Source organism: Chelonia mydas, chromosome 2 (assembly GCF_015237465.2).
Source record: "Chelonia mydas isolate rCheMyd1 chromosome 2, rCheMyd1.pri.v2, whole genome shotgun sequence".
Classification (NCBI taxonomy): domain Eukaryota; kingdom Metazoa; phylum Chordata; order Testudines; family Cheloniidae; genus Chelonia; species Chelonia mydas.
In genome coordinates, this window is record NC_057850.1 from 222,260,735 (window position 1) to 222,283,969 (window position 23,235).

The 23,235-nt window shown below is 42.3% G+C and overlaps 1 protein-coding gene across 1 annotated transcript; it reads left to right on the forward strand.

Annotated features, from left to right (window-relative positions):
- Positions 1–1,422: 1,422 nt before the first annotated feature.
- VIM (vimentin) lies at positions 1,423–12,715 on the forward strand. The gene is made up of 9 exons (XM_027820936.3): positions 1,423–2,682; positions 3,598–3,658; positions 8,466–8,561; positions 8,648–8,809; positions 9,395–9,520; positions 10,475–10,695; positions 10,802–10,845; positions 11,606–11,691; positions 12,352–12,715. Exons 1-9 carry the CDS (start codon positions 2,132–2,134, stop codon positions 12,391–12,393), a joined length of 1,389 nt encoding a protein of 462 aa, XP_027676737.1. The 5' UTR covers positions 1,423–2,131; the 3' UTR covers positions 12,394–12,715.
- Positions 12,716–23,235: the final 10,520 nt, after the last annotated feature.

Consider the following 23,235-nt stretch of genomic DNA (forward strand, 5'->3'; position numbering starts at 1 on the left):
TCCGGTGTCATTCGACTATTCTGGTAACACTCTATTATATCTACTTTCAAATTTTAACTAATCAAAGTGTTTCTTGTTAAAACATTAACAACAAAACAGAACAATGAAAGAAATCTGCACCTTCACCGACCCAAAAAACCTAGTCCATTAGCTCACCCAGCCAAAGGGAATTCAGAAAATCTCATTTGGACCTGACAATTTTGTGCCTAATAAGTAATACCTGAGATTATAATAACTGAAAGAAGTTAACAAAAAAGGTTTTCTCCATTTTTCAGTGTATATTTCATATATTTGACAGTCCTTTGCATATAGTTAATTTCACTATTTTTCTGATATCAATTTCCCCTGAACAGCTATAGGGAAGAAGAAAAATCCCTTACGCAATTTTTATTTTATAAAATAATCAGCATATACTATTTAATGGTTTCTTATCAGAAACTGGACTTTTTTTCTTATCAATATCAAAACATTCAAATTGTCACTGTCCCTTTAAAATAGATGTCTATAGTGTCTAGCCTTGAGTTGTTGCACACAGTCAGTGATTGTTTTTATTTAGCCTCAGATGTTGTTACTAACATGCCTGTTCTGTGCTGTGTCAGGGTTGCAATGTGTATTTTTCTGCTAGAGTACTTTTTACAAAGGGTTTAAAATATGCCGAGCAGAAGCTGTGTTTAGGAACAGGGTGCTGTGGGGGGAAGTTTGGGTTACTTTGATTCAGACAGTGCAAAGGAATCAGCTCAGGGGTTCCCCTCCTTGCTTTCGGGCAGACATCAGAGCCTCTGGGCACCCCGTGCCAAACTACGAGCTTCAGACTAGCCACTGCCTCCCCACAAGTTGCCCCCCCCCCCCCAAAAGCAGCAGCCCAGCTTATGCACAGGCTTGGTGAGAGCACAGTGGCCTATGTACACCACAAGCTACCTGGGAATGTATCCAACATGAGCAACGCTGGTATGGTGCGTGTCTCGGACATCAGCACTCAGCCTTGAGCATGAGCTTAGTTCACCCCCCTCTGCACACGGTTCTGGCATGGCAGAGTGGGCATCAGTGACGCCTAGAAAAAGGGAGATTGTCCGCCTCCCTGCTTAATCCCAAACCCTGCTCCATCACCCTGTCCTGCACCCGCCCTGAACCCAGCCTCCCTGCCAGGGCACCAGGGGAGCATGGAGGGCCCTGACCCCCAACTCCATAAAGCACATGGACACCCTTTCCCATGGCATGGGAGCCCATGCAGAGTGCCCAGCTGCTACCCATACGGCAGGGAAAAGGCTTGCAAAGTGCTCTGGCCCCTTCCCTTCCCTTCTCTAGCCCCCCTCCTCAGTCACTCCTTCCACGTCTGATTCCTCCTTCTTCCCCTCCTCTCCTTTGCTTGATCCTCCCACCCTGCCTCTTGCTTACCCTCCTCCTGCTTCCCCACCCTGCCTCCTCCTGATCCCCTGATCCTCCCTGCCTCTTGACCCTCTCCAGCTCCCTGCACCATGCCTCCTCCTGACCCCTCCTGTTCTCCCCACCCTGCCTCCTACCAACCTCTCCTACTCTCCCTACACTGCCTGCTAGTGACCCCGAATCCCCATCTCCTTCCCACCCCCATCCTGCCCCCTACTGACCCCCAAATCCTCTATCCTGCCTCCTAATGACTCCCTCCTGATTCCCCCTGCCTCCTGACCCCTTTCCGCCTCCTATTGACCCCGATTCCCCCCGCCGCCTACTGTCCCCCTTCTGCTCCCCCCACTCGCCTCCTACTGACCCCAATTCCCCCCGCCTCCTAATGACCCCCTCCTGATTCCCCTGACCCCCTGCTCCCCCGATCCCTACGCCCTGTCCCCTCATTCGGAGCCCCGGCAAACCGCTCCGTCCCACCCCGGGCCCGGGAACCCTCCCCCCGCCGCCTTTGTGCGCACTGCCGCGCGGGCCCGGGCTGGGAGTGGGAGTGGAGAGACCCTCGCCCGGCCGGGCCCCGCCTCTCGCTGTGTGTGCAAGCCAGGGCCCGCCCGTCGGGCCGGGCTGGCTGAGGGCGTGGCGGCGGTATAAGTACGGCGGCGGGCAGCCGCCGTCGGTCTCCTTCGCCCCTCTCGCTCGAGCAGGAGTCTCCGGGACGCAGCACTCCTGGAATTACAAAGCGCCGGCCGCCGCCATGAGCACGACCGCAAGCAGCAAGAGCTCGTACCGCAGGATGTTCGGGGGCGGCAGCCGCCCCAGCACCTCGGGGAGCCGCTACATCACCTCCTCCAGCCGCTACTCGCTGGGCAGCGCCATCCGCCCCAGCAGCAGCCGCCTGGTCTCCTCCTCGCCCGGCGGCGGCTATGCCACCAAGTCCTCGGCCCTGCGGCTGCGGAGCAGCCTGCCCCCCACGCGGCTCGTGCACGACACCGTGGACTTCTCGCTGGCCGATGCCATCAACACGGAGTTCAAGGCCAACCGCACCAACGAGAAGGTGGAGCTGCAGGAGCTGAACGACCGCTTCGCCAACTACATCGACACGGTGCGCTTCCTGGAGCAGCAGAACAAGATCCTGCTGGCCGAGCTGGAGCAGCTCAAGGGCAAGGGCACCTCCCGCCTGGGGGACCTCTATGAGGAGGAGATGCGGGCGCTCCGCCGGCAGGTGGACCAGCTCACCAACGACAAAGCCAGGGTGGAGGTGGAGAGGGACAACCTGGCCGACGACATCCTGCGGCTCAGGGAGAAGTGAGTGCCCCCGGGGGGGGCGGTTGGGTGGGGGGGGGCGCCCTGGCTTCTACCCAAGGGCAAAGTGGGGAGCGAAGGGAACAATCCGCATCCCCAAAGTGCGAGACGCTCCCCCGCCCCTCCTGCGCCTAAAAACCGCTTAAAGTTGTGCTGGTGTCCGCCCCAACTAGATGGCCATTGAAACTGAGCTTCAGAATTGGGGAGGTGGAGGGAGTGCAAAACAGATCCAATCCACATGGATAACTAACTGGTGTGCACCCATAAGCTAATTTGCCTGGAGCCAAAACAAGGCTGATGTGTATATTAAAGGCTTTTCTAGTCCAAATTAAAGTTGAAGGCGCAGGCTTTTGTGGAAAACCATCTTGGGTGGCTACCATCTTGTAGGGGCATCTCAAACTTGGATCTCTAGTATTTTGTTCAGTGTAGTGAAAAGACCAAGTAAAAAGTTAGCTTTGCCACTCTCTCATCTGATTTTTCAGTATTTACTGTTGTACTGTGGATCTTATCTTGAGGGTTTTGGTGGGTTTGAAAACTTTAGCTTGGCAAATCCACTTCTTAAATATTGCAACCTAACAGAATCTGAATTTAGCAAAAGATTATTTAAAACCAACCCAAATCTAGATCAGCCTCTTGTTGCTCATTAGCTGAATAAGCAGTAACGGTTTTTTGGCACTGCTTGTGTTAGGCTATCTGTGGATTTCAGACTGCTGTAACAGCAGAAAGCCTCAAAGCCCAGTCATGCAAACTTAATAAAGAGGGCACAGACCAGAAAAATGTCGGAATGAGATGCCTTTTTGTCAGAGGCCCCATTTTCCCCCTCTGACTGGGTGTGGCTACCAGCTGGATTTGAACAGACTAGTGCTGATTTTTTCCCCAAGTTCATTATTTGTTTAATCAATATGCTACTATTTTCAGGTTGCAAGAAGAGATGATTCAGCGAGAAGAAGCTGAAAACACCCTGCAATCTTTCAGACAGGTTTGTAATCATTTCTGCATATTAAAATAAGGAGCACGCTGAATGTAAAGCCAAATGTGTAAAGTTGGCATAATGTACAAGTCAGATGTAGAGCCACCTAGTGGTAAAAAGCAACTGTTAAAGGTGCAAGACTTCTCTCAGTACCTCCAGGAAGTTACTCTATTCAAGGGCGTTGCCATTCCTTTAGTCTAGACACTGATAAAATTGGAAACAGTTAAGTTTTAAAGTATTATCTGGAGATTCTACAAAAACATATAGCAGATCTGACACTTTTGAATGTATTTGCAATGAGTAAATTGAAACAGAAATGTTGTCTTGCATGACTAGGTACAATGTCTAACACATCAGAGGTGAAACCTTAAAGCAGAGAATGGATAAGTGTAGAAATAAGACTCTAGATTTTTGTGGGGTTCTTTTTTTAACAAGAATCCACTAGTCCTCATGTAGTACCTTGTTTTCTTTAGTGATGATGTAGTCTTAAGTGGGGAGGAGAACAGCTATTGTTTTGCTTTATCCAAGACTAGCCTATTCTACAAAAGCGCTCCAATGTGGAATCACTTTCTGATCCAATAAGGGTGAAAGGGAGCCATCTGTTCACTTGGCTGAAGGGTATTAATGGTTTCTATGGGATTCACTATGGAATGCAGATACAGGCATTATGGCAAGCGTGGTGGCTGCAGATTGAAATAATAGAACTCTTTGTATTGAAGAGTGGCTTGCTGCAGGCTGCATTCTTACTGAATGTGTAATGATGTAAGCGTATTTTAGAGAAATGTTTTATAACATCAGTTATTTTAGATATGGCCCAGTCTTAAAATTCCTAGTACAGGACTCCATTATGGGAATTGACCGACTTAGCTATGCTGCTCTGAAATTCTTGCAAAATAAGAACTGCCCTAACACCTGAGAATTTTCCTGTTAAGGTTGTCTACTGATAGGTCAGACAATTTCTCTTTCTGGCTATCTTCAGGTTTTAGAGGAGGGTCTGACCAGGGATCCTAGTTATCTGTGATAAACCCACAAAATTCTGATTTTTTTTTAAAAAAAACAAAAATAATTTTTTCTGTGATTAGGGAATTAAAGTTCAGCATTTCATTTTAGTAACAATATATATATATTAGTTGAACACAAGGTTTTTACTGATATTTACAATTTTTAAGCAAGTTTGAAGCCTACAAGTGCCATTGATCATTATTAAAATTAATAGAATTGCAATTTGTATTTCTTATGCCAAATACTTCTGTTTTATACAGTAGAACCCCATTTATCCGAGCCTCCATTATTCAGCTCTCTGTATTAACTGAACCACCAGCCACCTGTGTCTCACTGCCCGAGCTCTCCCATCTTAAAATGCGGCGTAGAAAGCTCTTTGCCAGTTCTCCTGATCATCAGAATTTTTTTATTCCAGTCTGGCCCCGGTCACAATTAGATCAGATAAACAGTTTCATACACTCTTTTTTCACAAAATGTAAAAACTAAATATTCTCTGTCAGAACACAAATTGTTTTTCCACAGCAAACAGATTTCTAGGATCCCTGGTCATGATCTCAAAAGTTAACAGCAATCAAGTCATAAGATGGTGTGTATACTGGATTTTTTTTCTTTAAAAGAAATTCTCAAAGAATAAATGAGAAACATTCAGTCATCTAAACTTTAATGTGAGTTGTAAGCTGTCTAGGTAACTTACTTTTTAGTAAGAAACTAGGCTTCAGTTCACATACAAGTTTTGAGCTCTTCAGAGCATTTTACAGTGTTGGACTGCTACTTGGAAGACCTGGGTTCTATCCCAGCTCTGCTAGTAGCCTGCTGGTAATGTTGGACAACTCGCATCACCCATATGTGCCTCTGTTTCCCCATTTTACAAATGGGGGAGGGAAGTGTAAATTGCTTTGAGATCTACTGATCACTATATTAAAAGCAACTATAGGTGTTCTTGCAACCTCAGCCTTTCTTTTCATTCATTAGAAACAAACCCAAAACTTCTAACTTGAGTTTGGACTTTTTGATATTTTAAAGAACTTGCCTCTCAAGACTTTTTTAAAGAGATTATCACTGTGGAAAGGCATTACTAGAATTCCTTTTATCTCCAGCCAGCTGGGCTCAGATGTGTCTTGGGTCACAAAGTTGCTTAGTCTGGTATTCTGGAGTCCCTAGTGGATGTACGTCTAAATGACAACCAGAAGTTTGCCAATCCAGCTGAATTGTGCAACACAGTCCCAAGCCTTGCTCAAGACAAATAGCATGATCTCTTTATGTAAGAATGAAGGCATATTGAAAAATGGAGTTGCTTGCCTGAAATGTGGAAAATACCAGGCATCACCTCAATGAATTTAAATTTCTTCTGTATTTAAAGAATATATTGTATGTTTCACAACATCAGGCTTGTCTTAACACATGTTGCACTGGCTTGCCTAATAATGTAATTGACTTAAACTGGTGTAAAGTCCTGCATAGGGACTCTTAAATGCACTTAACCTTGATCTAGTTCCACTGAGCTGAACTCAGCAAGGAATCTAGTTAAACTGGTTGAAGTCTGGCTTAATTTATTAAAGGTGTGCAAAGGGTCTTGTACTTAGCTGTGTTTTTAAAGGGACACCATTCTCTTTCAAACTAATGTAACGGTCTAGACTGGGGGCGGCAGCAGCACACTCAGCATGCACTCGCTCATATTCCTTGGTGTCAAACATTTTAGCATAATCCATAGACTGGATTACACTTAACTGCCATATGCTAATAGTATAAATGATTGTATTCTAATAAACAGGTCACTCAGAAGTGATTTTTTTTGGCTCTGATATCTCAATCCTTGCTGTAACTAGATACCCAGTACCACCATTAATATTAAAGAAAATGGGATACATGTACTGAACCTTTAAGATGTAAGGTGTCAGTAATACTTGATGCATAGAATTCAGTATTAAATACTTGTCAGAAATACAGGCACTCACCATAAATTTCACTGAAGACCTGTTAAGACTTAACTCACATTCAGTATGAGTGCCACTGTCTTGGGTCTGACTACAAATGACTTATGCACTTTAAGATAGGAAAACTGCAGGAAGCTTTAAAGATGCATGCATTTGAGGAATAAAAAAAGACAAATGAAGCATTGGCATGACAAATCTTTCCCTTGGTAAATGGATTGCAAAAGTTTGACATGCAAAACTAAATATATAGCTTGCTCTAGACTTTCCTTCTTGAGAAAGGAAAGCCTGCATCTTCCTACCAGAGCACAGAAGTGTCATGCTATTTCAACCTTTAAGTATAGTTTCAGAGAACTGTAGGACACTATTTTTATGGCACTTAAAATTCCACATCAGAACAAGAAAATAACACTCACGTGGTAAGAGCTGTTGAAGTAAACAAATAAGTTCACTTGCATTACATAGTTCAGCTGGTATCTGCTTCAGAATGAAAAGCTATTTGATGCATCTGCGTTCATCCATCATCATTTGGTAAAGCTTCAATGAGTTGCTTGCACTACCTGGTTGTGCCCCAAAAGCATCAGTACAATGAATGAGTTACTGCAATGTATACCCAGCTAGTCTGGTACTAGGAATACGTCTAATGAGCCCATGGCTAGACTGACCTCTTGGCTTAAATTCAGAGATGCATCTAAAAAATACAGACATATCCAGTCCTCTAAAATTGTTCTGTCCATCACTAAGTATGTTTAAATTAAAAAAAAGTCCTAATAAATATTCAGATCTATGCAGGATCTAATTGCATATCTGGCTCCAACACACTACTTTGAAAACTTAGCCCTGATGCTAGGACTATAGGGCTTCTTAAATTCACTCTAACATGGCTTTCCAAACTGGGGAAAAGACTTTGATTACAAGTTGTAATTAAACTAACTTTCATGAATTGAATGAAGTTTAACTATATTGCATTGTGCTCATATAATGGAAGCACATGTAGGTAAGTTGGAACTCCTCCAACTAAAGCTTATCAAGTTAGTCCCTCTACTGTAGGCTGTTACAACGCTAATGTACCTGTTAGGACAATTTGAAGTTTATGGCAAGTCTTGAACTACAAGCATATCAGGTACCACTGGTTAAAATGGGTGGGGGGAATACTAACTGATGGCACATCTGGCATACAATTTAAGATTGAATATGTAAACAATCCCCTTAAATTCTATGAATCCTTGACAATCTACACAAGGTAGATAATTAGATTTGTATAACAACCTTCTCCCAGAATGAGTTGACCTTAAAAGCTCTTTAGATCATGCACAATTAACCCATCAATGAATTCTTCCCTTTTGAGATAAAGCATGGTGCCAAGCTGAGCACTACTAGTGCTATCTAGTCATGTAATGAGGACGGTATACAGTGACATCAAGTAGAAGGTGGGGAGGTGTTCTGATGGATTAAAATATACCAATTTTTTTCTTAAGGATAGAATTTTGGCCTGAGCTAGGATTTGTGTTGCCAGAGAACTTGGCAAGAAATTCCCTAACTTTCTGTTATCCTGACTCTCTTTATCTTCTGATGAAGAATGCATAACAAATACTTCAGAAAAATCCAAATGCTTTTGAGTTGGACTGAAATGTGCTGCTTGATTTAATGCTGATGTATAAAATACACACACCTACAGTTGACATGCAGCTCTGTGCATGCCAGTACCCAATTTGCAAATAGATTTCCAATTCTTTCTGGCAACAGACTTTCAGATAGGTCACTCTGCTGCTTGACTTTGGATCAAACGAGCAGTAAACTTGCTTGTTACACTGATTCATTTTCCCCCCCACCCCTTACTATTAGTATAGTGACCTTGCTAAATGATCTTTCCCTTTAATTAGGATGTTGACAATGCCTCTCTGGCACGTCTTGATCTTGAGCGCAAAGTTGAGTCCTTGCAAGAAGAGATTGTCTTCTTGAAGAAGCTTCATGATGAGGTAAGATGCATCTTCATTAGAATATTAATCTAATATTCTATCCTTCTATCATAGAACAATACTTGACTGTTCACTCTTTTATTAAGGAAATCCGGGAACTGCAGGCCCAGATTCAGGAACAACACATCCAAATTGATGTAGACGTTGCTAAACCAGATCTCACTGCTGCCCTGCGTGATGTCCGTCAGCAGTATGAAAGTGTTGCTGCTAAGAATCTTCAGGAAGCTGAAGAATGGTACAAGTCCAAGGTAAGTGAATGGCTCTTATGTGACAATAAGGATATTTGGCTTAACTTTACTTTTTAGATATCCAGGATCGCTTCGCTATAATGCATAACTACTTACATCCAGGAAGCAAGGCTTTACCTAACTTTCCCAAATCAGGAAAACAGATACAGCCTGTCACAAATCTACAGTAGGCCCTGAGCCATAATACTGTGTCAAGATACTAGATACTACATAGTTTAACTTCCTGTTTTGTCATCTTTCCTATTCTTTGCATAGTTAGAAGCATCCCATGCACTGAGGGGTGGCTTGTGTGCTGATGAGCTGGTAGAGGAAGGAATGGATGGGTGAAGATATAGCGCAACATACATTTTAGATCAAGAATAATGAATGCTAACTTTAGAATGTATGTATTTCATTTTTAACCATCAAATTAGAGAATGATGAGTTGTAACAGCATGGCACTAGTTTAGAGCCTCTGTTTCAAGTATTAAGATCTTTGTATGTGCAGTTTCTTAATCACCTCAATCCTCTTACTCCTGTGTTCCAGATAACCGTATGACAAATGTTTAAGTATTATACTAACTGTAAATCTGGGTTTTTCAACAGTTTGCAGACCTCTCTGAAGCTGCTACTAGGAACAATGATGCCCTCCGTCAGGCCAAACAGGAAGCTAATGAGTACCGCAGACAAATACAGTCCCTCACCTGTGAAGTTGATGCACTTAAAGGAACTGTAAGTGAAACATACCACTGCAGCTGTTACTACTTGTGCTGATATCTTGTCACATTACAACATAACTAAATACTAAGATGCAGGTGACCTATCAAACAAGATTGCAGACTAATGTAAATATGGTGTGCTTCTAAAATAGAAGTTAAAGGGCCCTTCTGATTAACTTGCATCTTTCAGCTGTGTACTGGCTGGCTATTTACATAATGAAAACTTGGTGACCAGTTTGACGCCTTATTTTTAAAGCTGAAGCATTGAGCCATGTATATGTTTACAAGCTGAGTAACTGAAAGATTAATCCACTGTTAACTAATCTTACACTTTGCACCATGTTTACTCCTTGTTATATTTCCTTTTGAAAAACAAAAGGCTTCAGATCTAATTTTAATATTTGTATATCGGTACCTCTGTGAAACAAAGCAAGATTTAAAGAATGGACCTGTTTTTTCCCTGTATAACTAAGCAAATCTTTAAGATTGTCAAATTCTACTTAATGCAGAAACTTCAATAACTAGGCACACTGTCAATGCTACAAATCTAGGTCTCTTTGAAAATAAACCACTGACCTGATTTGTACTACATGAAACTTGCTGGTGAGGTTTCTCAGGAGCTGCTCTTGTATTGTGAGACAAGGAACCTAGGGACAATACCACCAATTTCCACTCCGATGCAAGGTGGGCACTGTGACCTTGCCTCTTCTGATATGTAAATGTTGCTGTTGGTTTGTAGTTAAACACTACATTGCTCCCATAATTCCCCCATGAGAGGATGAAAGCTAACAAATGGCAGATGTTAGTCATGTAACCTTTTTTGAGCACCTTCCACTAGTGCATTTATTAGTGGTCAGGGTATTAAACTTCTATTATAGAATAGAATATATGGGGTTAAACCACCAATAGGTGAAGGCTGACAGCTACTAAACTGCAGCCAACACTTGACTTGAAAATTCTCTTGTAGAATGAGTCCCTGGAGCGCCAGATGCGTGAATTGGAGGAGAACTTTGCTGTTGAAGCTGCTAACTACCAAGACACTATTACCCGTCTGCAGGAAGAAATTCAAAACATGAAGGAAGAAATGGCTCGCCATCTTCATGAGTACCAAGAACTGCTGAATGTCAAGATGGCTCTTGATATTGAGATTGCTACCTATAGAAAACTGTTGGAGGGAGAGGAGAGCAGGTAGATAAAACTAATGCAAATATGACCAGCAACTCTGAAGAGTAGCTGCTAAAGAATTACCAAATTCCAGAGACTAGCTTCACTAAACATGAATTCTCTTTTGCAGAATTACCATGCCTATTCCAACTTTTGCTTCCCTGAACCTGAGGGGTAAGTAGTATCTAACTTCTCATGAATAGTGTAGGAAGCTTCTTTGACAACTTGTATCCTTTTGCTGTGGTAAACTAATACTCTAAAGACAGTTTCCTTTTAGCCTGGTGTAATTGATTCAGGTTTTGTTCATTTAACACCAGAGACCACTAGTTCAAATGTTGGTATTTTAACTACTTTAAGTTCAGGAGGAGATTCCTTGTAATAACTTCATAACAAAACTCTACAACCAGTATTTTGTGGCTAGTGATCTTGGATACCCAACTAAAGACTATTTAAAAGGCTTTTTTCTGAATGCAGGAGCTTAATGCTCCCTGAAAAATCAGGCCCTTTTGAGGCTCCAAAAGGAGCCCCTGAAAATCAACACCCAGGATCACTAGCCACTTCCAGAACTCTTGCCTACATCAAAGCAAGATATCTGAATTAAAGAGTTAGTTGTAGCCAGTTACTTGTCATTAAAATCTCAGACTGGAGCCCCTTATATAGAGTAGTTTCTGTAAGTGATCTGGATAGAGACCTCCTAAACAGTGTTTGAAAACTTACTTTGACAATGGGTGATCAGATTTAAGATATGACTAATTACAAAACATCTAGTAATTTTAGGATCTTATTGTTGGTGCCTGGCACTTGTCAGCTATCAAGTGCATCAGTCTTTCCTGTAAAGAATCTGTCCATTCTATCATGTATGTGCAATAGCAAATGAGTAACTTAAAGTACATCACTGAAGAATCATAACTGACTAATAATTTTACATCTGCAGAAACCAACATTGATTCTCACCCTATGGTTGACACCCACTCAAAGAGGACACTCTTAATTAAGACTGTTGAAACCAGAAATGGAGAGGTTGGTGCCTGTATCAGTTTCTTTTAGTGGAGGAGGAAGTAAAACAAATGACCAATATAGACAGAATGGTACTAGATAATAGCTTGTTGTGATGTACAGTGTTAACTTTTTACCAAACAGTGCATGCTTTAAGTATGTTACCCAAGCTACAGTAGTGCTAACTCAGTATAGTAACATGCACTTGGGCTGAATATTATGTACAGATCAGAATGTGCTAACTGCAATCTTCAACAAACTAGGCGCCTCTCTATGCAGGGATAGCAAAACATTCATAACCATGCTGTAAAGACACATCTATCCAAGGCTGCTACTTCTGTTTCTAGATATTAGACCTAGAGAGATGGATTAGCTGGTTCTGAAATCATTCCTAAAAGCAACTTAGTTCTGCAATATGGCCGGCAAATAAGGTGCTTGTAAACAAAGTATATCTGATTCCCCCATGCCTTTTTTGCTCACTCTTTCAACTTGGAATTTAATTGACCAATAGCTGACTTTTCCACCCATGAGTGGCTATCATCGACTTCCACTATGGCATAGTGGAAGTTTTATTAGCTGTGTTAATAGTATACCAGAATAAATCTAGAAAACTAGTTTTACAATCAGTTGTCTTGAGTATTGAAATTGCTCAGAATTAATGTAAGCTGCCTTATTCTTCAACAGGTTATCAATGAAACTTCCCAGCATCACGATGATCTGGAGTGAAAACCCTAGAGAAACTGCACCTTTCTCACTTGTGCAGTGAAAAGATTCTTACCAGCAAAATTTAAAGTCCCTGTCTTAAAGGAAGAAACAGCTTAAGTGCCTTTCTGCAGTTTTTCCAAAAGCGCAAGATTATTATGCTAGAGAATAGGTGTTAGATCTTGCAAACTGACTCTCCCTGAACGTTTAGAGTTGACAATGGAGTCTAGTTTACAGATAGCAATATCTTGTGCTGCAATACTGTTTAAGTTTCTGAATTCAATAACTGCTTTTTCCAGCACAGTATGAACAATTTCACTGCTTCAATAAATATTTGGAAAATGGCTTTCTAATGTGTTAATTTTGTTAAACTTCAATCACTTTCCCCAGAAAGCATGGGAATAGCAACTTGGTGCTGAAAGTACCTAACCTACACAACTCCAATTAATGACAGTTGCATGGAACTTAACATCAGCAAAAACACTTGGAAGAAACTTACATTTGTACTCACTTCCTTAACTTTGGCTTGCTTCAAATTATACACAGGGGCACTGGACCACTCACATTGAATTAAATGGACTACGCAAACTGGCACATGCAAGTTGAAATGACATTATTTCTATCAAATTCCTAACTAGCTATTAGTGAACATAATCAGTTAGTATTAGCCCTGTTTTCACAGGTGAGCATCCAAGTTCATGAGCTGCAGGTGCTTGGATTCAAAACCAGGCTATGGAATCATATCAAGTGACTATCTATAGAAATTTGCAGTTCAAAAACAAAAGTGAAAAGCTGCACCAATGCCTCTGCCTGGGTGTTTAGATGTACACATCACTCATCAGTGGCACCTAGAGCAAGGGCCTTTACCAATTGTAGGATGGCATGAGTCAGTTTTGTTTTGTTTTTTAATATAGTTAATCACCATCCACAATAAGCCTGGAAGGGGGGAACAAATCCTCAAAGTAAAGAACAAGCCCTAACACAACAATTGTGGGGTCATTGCCTCTTGACACTAGATAAAAATCACTAAGCTATGGCTGAAAATGAGACCATACAAAAATAGGTCAGCTGTAAAAATAGCCCACAATCAAACCACTTCCTCATGCAGAAGTGAGGCTCTGTGCTTTTAATAACAGGTGAGCATAGGCTTTAGTAGCATGAAACAGAGTTTGTGTAACTCTGCCCCAGATTTAAGATGTTCAGTAAGTCACTTGACTGTGTCTCTTGCCTTATCTAAAGTAGTAATAGTACAACTTTCTAAGTATTTTGCATCTGTACCTGACAGGATCATATTTTATATAGGTTAAATGAACAAGTAGTGCTTGGGAGCTTACACTGATGGAATGGCAGTAGTAGTTACATTTGAAACAGTTTACCATCCCTGTCAATAAACATGTCCTCTACAACTAAGGGTAGCCTAGTTGTATAAGATTCTGTGTACTCCCCCTCCTATGGTGTATGGACCCATACTTACAAGGATATACAACCACATATCAGCAAGCGGAACAAGCTCAATAATACTTAACTGGGGGTTTCCAAAGGAAGAGGTGAGCTCAACACTTACTACAGTACTTACTTCCAGATATGTAGTGCACAGGATAGTTTGTCTGCTGGGGGTGAAGCAGAATTTTGGCTGTAGGGTCATTGCCTCATATGTTGTAGAAGTGTATAGTTAAAGAGACAGGGTATTGCAGAAAGAGGATTGTCTAGGCAGTTGAATGCCACCCTGAAGAACTAGATTTTATCCCTACCTCTGCCTGTGTCATGCTAAGCAAGTCACTTAACTTTTCACAGATGGTCACTGGTTGTGTGTTGTTTTCTAGTTGGTTGACTGGAGGCCTTGGGACTGAGGGGAAGTGGCTGGAGCGTCTCTATTGTTGGGTCATGAGCATCTGGGAGAAGCATTCATGTAACTCAGTTGGGTATGTTCCTGCCTGTGGATGTCTGTGGGGCTTGTCCAGACTGGTAATTAATAGTGCTGCAGTTTTCTGGCTTGGGGTGTGAAAAACACCCCCCTGAGCACAGCCAGTCGCAGCGCTGTAAAGCATCAGTGTAAACAGTGCCCCAGCACTGGGAGCTATGCCTCTCGTTGAGGTGGCTTTCTAAGAGCCACACAAGGCATGTTAAAGCGCTGCCATTGTAGACTGTCCCTAAGTGCAGCACCTGCCAGAGGTTTGTAGCTTGGCAACAGCACCATAGTGTGCAACGGATACAGGAGCTTGGTGAGACAGAGGGCTTAGCAGTCCCCATCACACATTCTAGAAATCAGTACTGCTCACCAGCATTTTTCAGCCAGGTAGGCTGACCCAGCAAGCCATGCTTTCTGCTTGTCCCCTCACTAAATGATGTTGAATGTAACTTGGATTCTCCAAAAATCCACTGGCTTCACCTGTAAGCAGAACTCCCTCCTGCTGCTTTATTTCTGCCTATAAGTTCCCTCTCTGGAAGATCTCACAGTCCCTGCATTAGCATTCAGTTCAGACTGCAAATGAGTATCCAGTGTGAACACCACAATACTCAGTATACTTGTAGTCAGACAGTAGGGTGACCAGATGTCCTGATTTTATAGGGACAGTCCCAATTTTGGGGTCTGTTTCTTATATAGGCTCCTATTACCCCCACCCCCTGTCCTGATTTTTCACACTTGCTGTCTGGTCACCATATCAGACAGCTAGATTAAACATCTCATGCCTGAAAGAAACCGGTTTCCCACCCTTCGGTGATCACCCTCAGTCACAGATCTTGAGAACATAACTTTCAGCATATATACATAACTCCTTACATACTATCCATCCATACATTTCACTATGATTATGAGGAGCAGTATGACACAGGCTCTCAGAAGACACTTTGCATGGCACCCTGAGGAATTAATGTGTAGCTATCAGACCCAGGGGATCTGTATAGCCCTTATGCACCCCTGTGCCCTCTGCCAGTTAGCACTAAGATATCCCTGGGTCACACCTGCACAGAAGGGGGCTGAATTAAGGTTGAAGAGGCACCCTTAATCTGGCATTTCCTAACATTTGAGTGCTTGACTGCAACTTCAACATTATTTTAATGTCATTTTTTTTGATGTAATAGATTAACAAACCTTGTAGTGTCTGTTATTTTCTTCCTGTGCAGGGAATTATAGCCTATGATCAATTCACCTCTGGACCTTTCCTTCATTAACGTAAGTATTGCTCAGTTTGTAGCATGCTTTCCAGACATCAAATCATTCTTGTCGTGCATTCCTAAAGCCTTTCCAACTCTTTACCACATTTTTAAAAGCGAAGACACTGAAGCTGAACACAGTATTCCAGCAGTTGGTGCACTGCTGATTTCATTGGATAGTGGTTACAAACAGGGAAAGAGTTCAATGAAAGGCAAAAAAGAGACATCCCTTGATCAGGGTAGAACAGGTGCCACAGTTAACCAGGAATTGTTTTTAAGCCTTTCATATTTTACTACTTTTGTCTAACAAATTACATCACACAAGGGCCAGAAAATGCAGGGACATAGCTGAAACAGTTCGTGGTGGTTAGAGGTGATGTAAGGTTATCCTTTGGTGACCTATGTATTATGCCCTACATAATTTTTACATATATAGAAACTTTCATCCAAGGATCTTACAAATCATCCAAGTGTTTTACAAATATTAAACCTCACAAAATCCCCGTGAGGGATGGACTATCCCAATTTTACAGCTGGGGAAACTGAGGCATAAAGCAGTTATGTGACTTAGCCAAGGTCAGGCAACAGGCATGGAGCACAGCTTGAATAGAATCCAGATCTGCTGTGTCTCACCCCTCCACTTCAGAGAGATGATAATATTTCTTCCCTATAAGTAATACAAGCCTCAGAACATTTGCAAATACATTATTTGCTGTAGAAATTTGGATCACTGCAGGAAGAGTTAGAGTAAATCAAATAGTGATCAGTCTTGTACAAACAATGTATTCCTAGGCAGTTGGACACTGTTCCCCGGTAGCTATTTTAATATTTCTTTCCAACACTATACAAAAAGAGGCCTTATGGTGAAATGACCCAAAGTACACAAATGGCTGGAAACCATAGGCTTCTTCACTTTGAGCATTAATGTTATTGACTGTGAGCATGGATCACAAATTGTGGTGTTAGTGACCACTCAAAAAATCGTTAAATGATATGTCAGCAATGATCCAGAAATAAATTCTATATAGAATTTTGCTTAACCAATCACCCAGAATGCGATGGTAATTGGACCCAGTCTTTGAATAGGCTTTCCTTAGCAAAGGCAACCAGCATTTAACTCTGGTCACCACACAGGGACCACGTGAAGGGATGACTTTCTGTTGTGGCAGCCACTTGGCAATAGTTGACATTGCGCCCTCCAGTGGCACTACTCAGCCAACGGAGACCACTTCATAGGTACTTTTAGAGTTTGCCCCAAGGCAGAACAAAGCCACGATCTCCAATAGCATCTCCGCAGCTAAGGCATTACGGTGGGAAATATAGTTTTCTTATGAGGTTAGTTGTTGGATCAGCAGTAAGTAGCTTACTGCAGTTACATACTAACATCTTCCTGATCTGCCTAGATCAAACAGCATGAAGGTGACACAGCCATCGGCCACACTCTTAGTACAGTGAGACTATTCAGCTAGATTTTGCTGTGGAATAATTTGCAGTATTCTTGCTCTTTCCCTGGGCAACTGGTTTTGTTTTATTTTTAAAGCAGGATTGAAAGCTCTATCCTGTAGTCCTCCTTTAAGCTTCGAGTAACACTGACCATAAAAGAGCAGGGATAAATCATATGATGCACTGATACCACTTCTTTTCATCTTGTTGCCAAAGAAATCAAAAACGATGGAAACTAATCAGCATGATGTTTGGAGGTGGAAAAACTGCATCTGAAATAAATTGTGAGGGAATGGTAGCTACCTGTGTGTACTGTTACCATTTTAAGGGCAAGGCCCATCTTTCAAAGCAATATCTACCTTTCACATTCCTTTCTACAGAGCATCAGTAAGAGCCATCACCACGTGACTGTGGTGGGGGGATGGGGAAGGAGTCAGATTATCAAACCCCAGCCATCTAGAGTTGGGAGGCCATTTTCTAGTGTGTTTCTATAGCACCATTACTGCTAAAAATGGCACAAAGTGTTAGCTTAACCCTTCCATTGCTGCCAGCTAGATGCCTTGCTAGGGAAGGTGACATTACATTTCAGCTTTTTTGTAAAGGCCTAGCATACGTACATCAGCTAAGAAGGGGGAAAGGCTGCAAACTTGCTAATCATATCCACAAAACAATTTTACTGCACTCTATTTCTCTGTTTGCACAAGATCAGTTCATTCCTAGCACGTTTGTTAGTACAACTAATGTTCTGTCATAGCAAGCTGCTCTATTTCCGCTCAACAAGGCAGAGTTAGTGGGTTTAAGGCTACAGAACATTGCCACGTCTAAAGAAAACAAAGCAAGTGAAAAGGGAACATGGTACACTTTGTATTCTGTGTTGTAACTGAAATCAATATATTTGAAAATGTAGAAAATCAGTCAAAAATATTTATAATAAATTTAAATGGCAATTCTATTCTTGTTTAACAGTGTGTTGTTTGACAGCCGTAGTTTAAACCTATGCTTCAGAGGAAGGTAAAAAAAACCCAGGGTCTCTGCCAAGCTGAACCAGGGGAAAATTCCTTCCTGACCCAAATATGGTGATCAGTGAGACCCTGGGCATCTGGGCAAGACCCACCAGGCAGATACCTGGGAAAGAATTCTCTGTAGCCACTAGCTCTCCCTTCAGAAACGACTGCTCACCCTTTTACTATTCACGACTGGAAGTTAATGAGACCCACCTTGCCTAAGAGAGTTAGTAGAATAGTGACGTGCTGGTGGCTGCTGGCTTCTTGTCTTTGCACAGAGGGCATCCCAGACCTCACTGACACCGAGGTTAACTGGAAGAATTAAAATGAAACAATAGAAGCCACCTCCAAAGGTGGTGGGCTGCATGGCAAAAGCCTGAGCAAGAAATAAGGATTAGAGGGGTTTCCTCAGGACTGACTGAAAGTGCAGGGGCTGGGACATTGATTGGTAGAGCTGTGTGTAAGAAAGAGAAAGCAAACAGAGAGCCAGGGAAAGCCAGAGAAGCAGTTATAAGGGTGTCTGAGAGGAAGCAGCGTCAGGGCTTCTTGAGGCACAGGTCTGGCTTGGAAGTTAGGAGCAAGGAAACTGCCTCCTGTTGTATGTTCCCAGAGTCTGCAGGGAAAGAGGACTTTGTGTACATTCTTTGTAAACAAACAGGATTACACCAAATGCCTGACTCGTATTAGCAATTTCTCCTCAACCCAACAGGGCCCCAAATATTGGCTAAATGCCTGGGCCAAGGGGCAGGAGTAACTCTGCACCGCCATCCAGCGGTTGGTGTTTCTTCCCCTTATAGAAGCAGAGGAAGCCGTTTTGACACAGGCACTAAAGTCTACTCACACTCTCACAATCACACACAAGGTACCTACTTGTATAAATGTGGTAATAATGGCCCAAACCATGGAGCTCAGAAATCAGGCATGTTCCTTTGGGAAATACTAATGTCCACAGTCACTGAATCACTGTCAAAGAACTTAAAAGTGTATACAAAAGAATCTGACACTCCACTGTCTATGGCACTAGTTCCAGAAATGTAGATCAGCTGCCCCCATGCGGTAGACAGCATGTACTGCAAGACAGAACAAGTATGTACTACCTGCATCATGACAGGTTTCAGAGTAACAGCCATGTTAGTCTGTATTCACAAAAAGAAAAGGAGTACTTGTGGTACTCAAATAAATTGGTTAGGCTCTAAGGTGCCACAAGTACTCCTTTTCTTTCTACCTGCATCAGCACATATACATCCTGAAACTGCTTGGCTTTCTGCCACAGGGATTGTCCTGTCATTCTCTTTTCTCTCTCTTCTTCGGGCTTATTTTGGCTGATGTCTGGTCTGGATCATGGGCGTGTATTATAAATCTGAGGGTGAGTGTGAAGGGCCAGCTCCCCTCTGTACTGGATGCCAGGGCCTCGACCTCTCCTCACAGGAAGGAGGAAAGATGAGATGAGCTGCAAGCTGTGCCAGACAGAGACAGACACATCCCCCCCATCAGTGCCCAGGACCATTACCCAAGAAGTGCTCTAGGTTTTAGGACCATCACTGGGAGATTCCTCACCCACCAACCACACTGGCACCTGCTCATGTTGCAAAAAATCATAATTACCCTTCCCTCCAACCAGCCAAATTGAAGGCAAAAAAACCCACACAGCAGTTTGCCAGTTTCATCATATGGGGAAAATCCCTTCCGGGCCCTAACTCAGGTAATCAGACCAACAGCCAGCATCACCAGAGGTGACCACCTCCATGTCACAACCTTCTACATACTTGAAAACTATTATCATGTCCCCTCTCAGTCTTTACTTTTTTCCAGACTAAACAAACCCAGTTATTTCAATCTTCACTCATAGGCCATGTTTTCTAGACTTTTAATAATTTTTGTTGCTCTTCTCTGGACTCTCTCCAATTTGTCCACATCTTTCCTGAAATGTGGCGCCCAGAGCTGGACACAATACTCCAGCTGAGGCCTAATCAGAGCAGAAGAATTACTTCTCGTGTCTTGCTTACAACACTCCTGCTGATACATCCCAGAATGATGCTTGCTTTTTTTGCAACAGCGTTACACTGTTGACTCTTATTGCGCTTGTGGTCCACTATGACCCCCAGATCCCTTTCCGCAGTACTCCTTCCTAGGCAGTCATTTCCCATTTTGTACGTGTGCAACTGATTGTTCTTTCCTAAGTGGAGTACTTTGCATTTGTCCTTATTGAATTTCATCCTATTTACTTCAGACCATTTCTCCAGTTTGTCCAGATCATTTTAATCCTATCCTCCAAAGCACTTGCAAACCCTCCCAGCTTGGTATCGTCCACAAACTTTATAAGTATACTCTGTATGCCATTATCTAAATAATTGATGAAGATATTGAACAGAACCGGACCCAGAACTGATCCCTGCAGGACCCCACTCGTTATGCCCTTCCAGCATGACTGTGAGCCACTGATAACTACTCTCTGGGAACGGTTTTCCAACCAGTTTTGCACCTACCTTAAAGTAGCTCCACCTAGGTTGCATTTCCCTAGTTTATTTATGAAGTCATGCAGGACAGTATCAAAAGCTTCACTAAAATCAAGATATACCACATCTACCACTTCCCCCGTATCCACAAGGCTTGTTACCCTGTCAAAGAAAGCTATCAGGTTGGTTTGGCACAATTTGTTTTTGAGAAATCCATGCTGACTGTTACTTATCACTTTATTATCTTCTAGAGGTTTGCAAATTGATTGCTTAATTATTTGCTCCATTACCTTTCAGGGTACAGAAGTTAAGCTGACTGGTCTGTAATTCCCTGGGTTGTCCTTATTTCCCTTTTTATAGGTGGGCACTATATTTGCCCTTTTCCAGTCTTCTGGAATCTCTCCTGTCTTCCATGACTTCTCAAAGATAATCGCTAATGACTCAGATATCTCCTCAGTCAACTCCATGAGTATTCTAGGATGCCTTTCATCAGGCCCTGGTGACTTGAAGACATCTAATTTGTCCAAGTAATTTTTAACTTGTTCTTTCCCTATTTTAGCCTCTTCTGATCCTACCTCATTTTCACTGGCAATCACTACGTTAGATGTCCAATCACCACCAACCTTCTTGGTAAAAACTGAAACAAAGAAGTCATTAAGCACTTCTGCCATTTCCACATTGTCTATTATTATTTTCCCCCCTTCATTGAATAATGGGCCTACCCTGTCCTTGGTCTTCCTCTTGCTTCTAATGTATTTGTAGAATGTTTTCTTGTTACCCTAGTCTCTGGCTAGTTTGATCTCGTTTTGTGCCTTGGCCTTTCTAATTTTGTCCCTACATACTTGTGTTAGTTGTTTATATTCATCCTTTGTAATTTGACCTAGTTTCCACTTTTTGTAGGACTCTTTTTTGATTTTTATATCATTGAAGATCTCCTGGTTAAGCAGGATGGTCTCTTGCCATACTTCCTATCTTTCCTACGCAGTGGGATAGTTTGCTCTTATGCCCTTAATAATGTCTCTTTGAAAAACTGCCAACTGTCTTCTATTGTTTTTCCCCTTAGACTTGCTTCCCATGGGATCTTACCTACCAACTCCCTGAGTTTGCTAAAATCAGCCTTCTTGAAATCCATTGTCTTTATTTTATTGTTCTCCCTCCTACCATTCCTTAGAATCATGAACTCTATCACTTCATGATCCCTTTCACCCAATCTGCCTTCCACTTTTAAATTCTCAGCCAGTTCCTCCCTATTTGTCAAAATTAAATTTAGAACAGCCTCTCCCCTGGTAGCTGTCTCCACCTTCTGAAATAAAAAATTGTCTCCAATACATTCCAAGCTGAAGCAAAGGGAAATTAAGTGATTAGCACAGAAAGCTTGTGACAGTGATAGGAACCCAGAGCTCTTGCTCCCAATCCAGAAACTTAATCACAAGATCATCCTCCTTCTCTCTTACTGAAGCTCACATGGAGAGACAGTCTTAGCGGCAGGAAAAAGGGGATTGCCCCGGGTGGCAACTTGCAGGGTTACCAAATTATCATCTGCAGGGAGTGGCAGCACCACATCACGCAGTCAGTGATATTTTCCTTGACCGGTTGGCTTAGGGGCCACCAAAAACATTTCCTTCCCCGGGTGGCAAAACACCTGGGGCCAGCCCTGCTCACACAGCCTGCTAAAGCTCATGTAGGCCCAGGTCCTACAGCAGTTTATGCCTGTGCGTAACTCAAAACACATGGGACTATGCACATGCTTAAAGTTAAGCATCATTATAAGGCACAGCAGGACTGGGGTCTGAGATATGGGATTTCCCTGGCAAATTATGATCTTGGTGCATCTGATATCTATATGTAATATCCTTTCCAATAGCTTTGCTATAGAAATATAGTCAATTGTTTTACACTGAGGATAAAAGAATATCAAAAGATCCTCTTAAGATACTTTCCATATAACAATTCCTTCCTAAATATAAAATCTTAGGTTATTAAGGTGAAATCATTTGAAATATCAAATGCTTTGCTGTTGTTTTTCCATTGTGCTGAGTGTGAACAGTGGCCTCTCTTGTCCGTTTGACTCCAAACAGAGAGTGAATAGTCCCAAAGCCATAGCACACCCTGTTATACCTAGAGAGGGAAATAATGAAATGTTTTAAAACTACATCGCCTGACACTTTGTTTAAAACACTGAACACATTTCAATTAATGGAACAGGGTTAGGGTTTTTAAAAACGTGCATTGTGTAAGTTTGGGGTGGAATTTTCCAAAGCTCTTAAGTGTTGGCCAGACCGGGAGCTTTTCTCATTGACTGTGATGGGAGTAGGGTTTGATCAATGCAGAAAGCTTTTGAAAATCCCAACCTTGGAGTTCTAGTGAGTGGCACTGTACAATTTTTTCTTTTCTCAATATTTGTCTGGGGCTTTATAAAGCAAGATGCTTCTCTGATACCTTCTAAATTTCACTCCCAACATTTAAGTCTTTGTTGATCCTGTGGCACATATTAGAACCAAAATAATAAGATCTATTATGTACTGGAAATACAAAAGGCTCAAATGGCTGATGTAGATTGCTGTAAAGGACTGATCAGTAGAGCCCTGCAAATCTGCGGATATCCGCTTTATATCTGCGGATTCGGATATCTGCGGACCATGTTTATGGATCGGGATTGGATGCATATACAAATTTTGTATCCGCACAGGGCTGTACTGATCAGTCAGATGCTGAGCACCTGCAATTCTTGTAGATTTCAATGGGAGTTCTGGGAATGCAGCACTTCTCTTCCCAGATTCAAATCCTAATAACTGAAGAATTCAGTC

What these genes read in the sequence shown, in the direction of transcription:
- VIM (XM_027820936.3), top strand. Translation starts at nt 2,132, where the DNA reads ATGAGCACGACCGCAAGCAGCAAGAGCTCGTACCGCAGGATGTTCGGG. An exon ending in TGAAGAAGCTTCATGATGAG is followed by an intron (nt 8,562 to 8,647) that starts GTAAGATGCATC and finishes TCTTTTATTAAG; the next exon opens with GAAATCCGGGAACTGCAGGC. An exon ending in TTGGAGGGAGAGGAGAGCAG is followed by an intron (nt 10,696 to 10,801) that starts GTAGATAAAACT and finishes TCTCTTTTGCAG; the next exon opens with AATTACCATGCCTATTCCAA.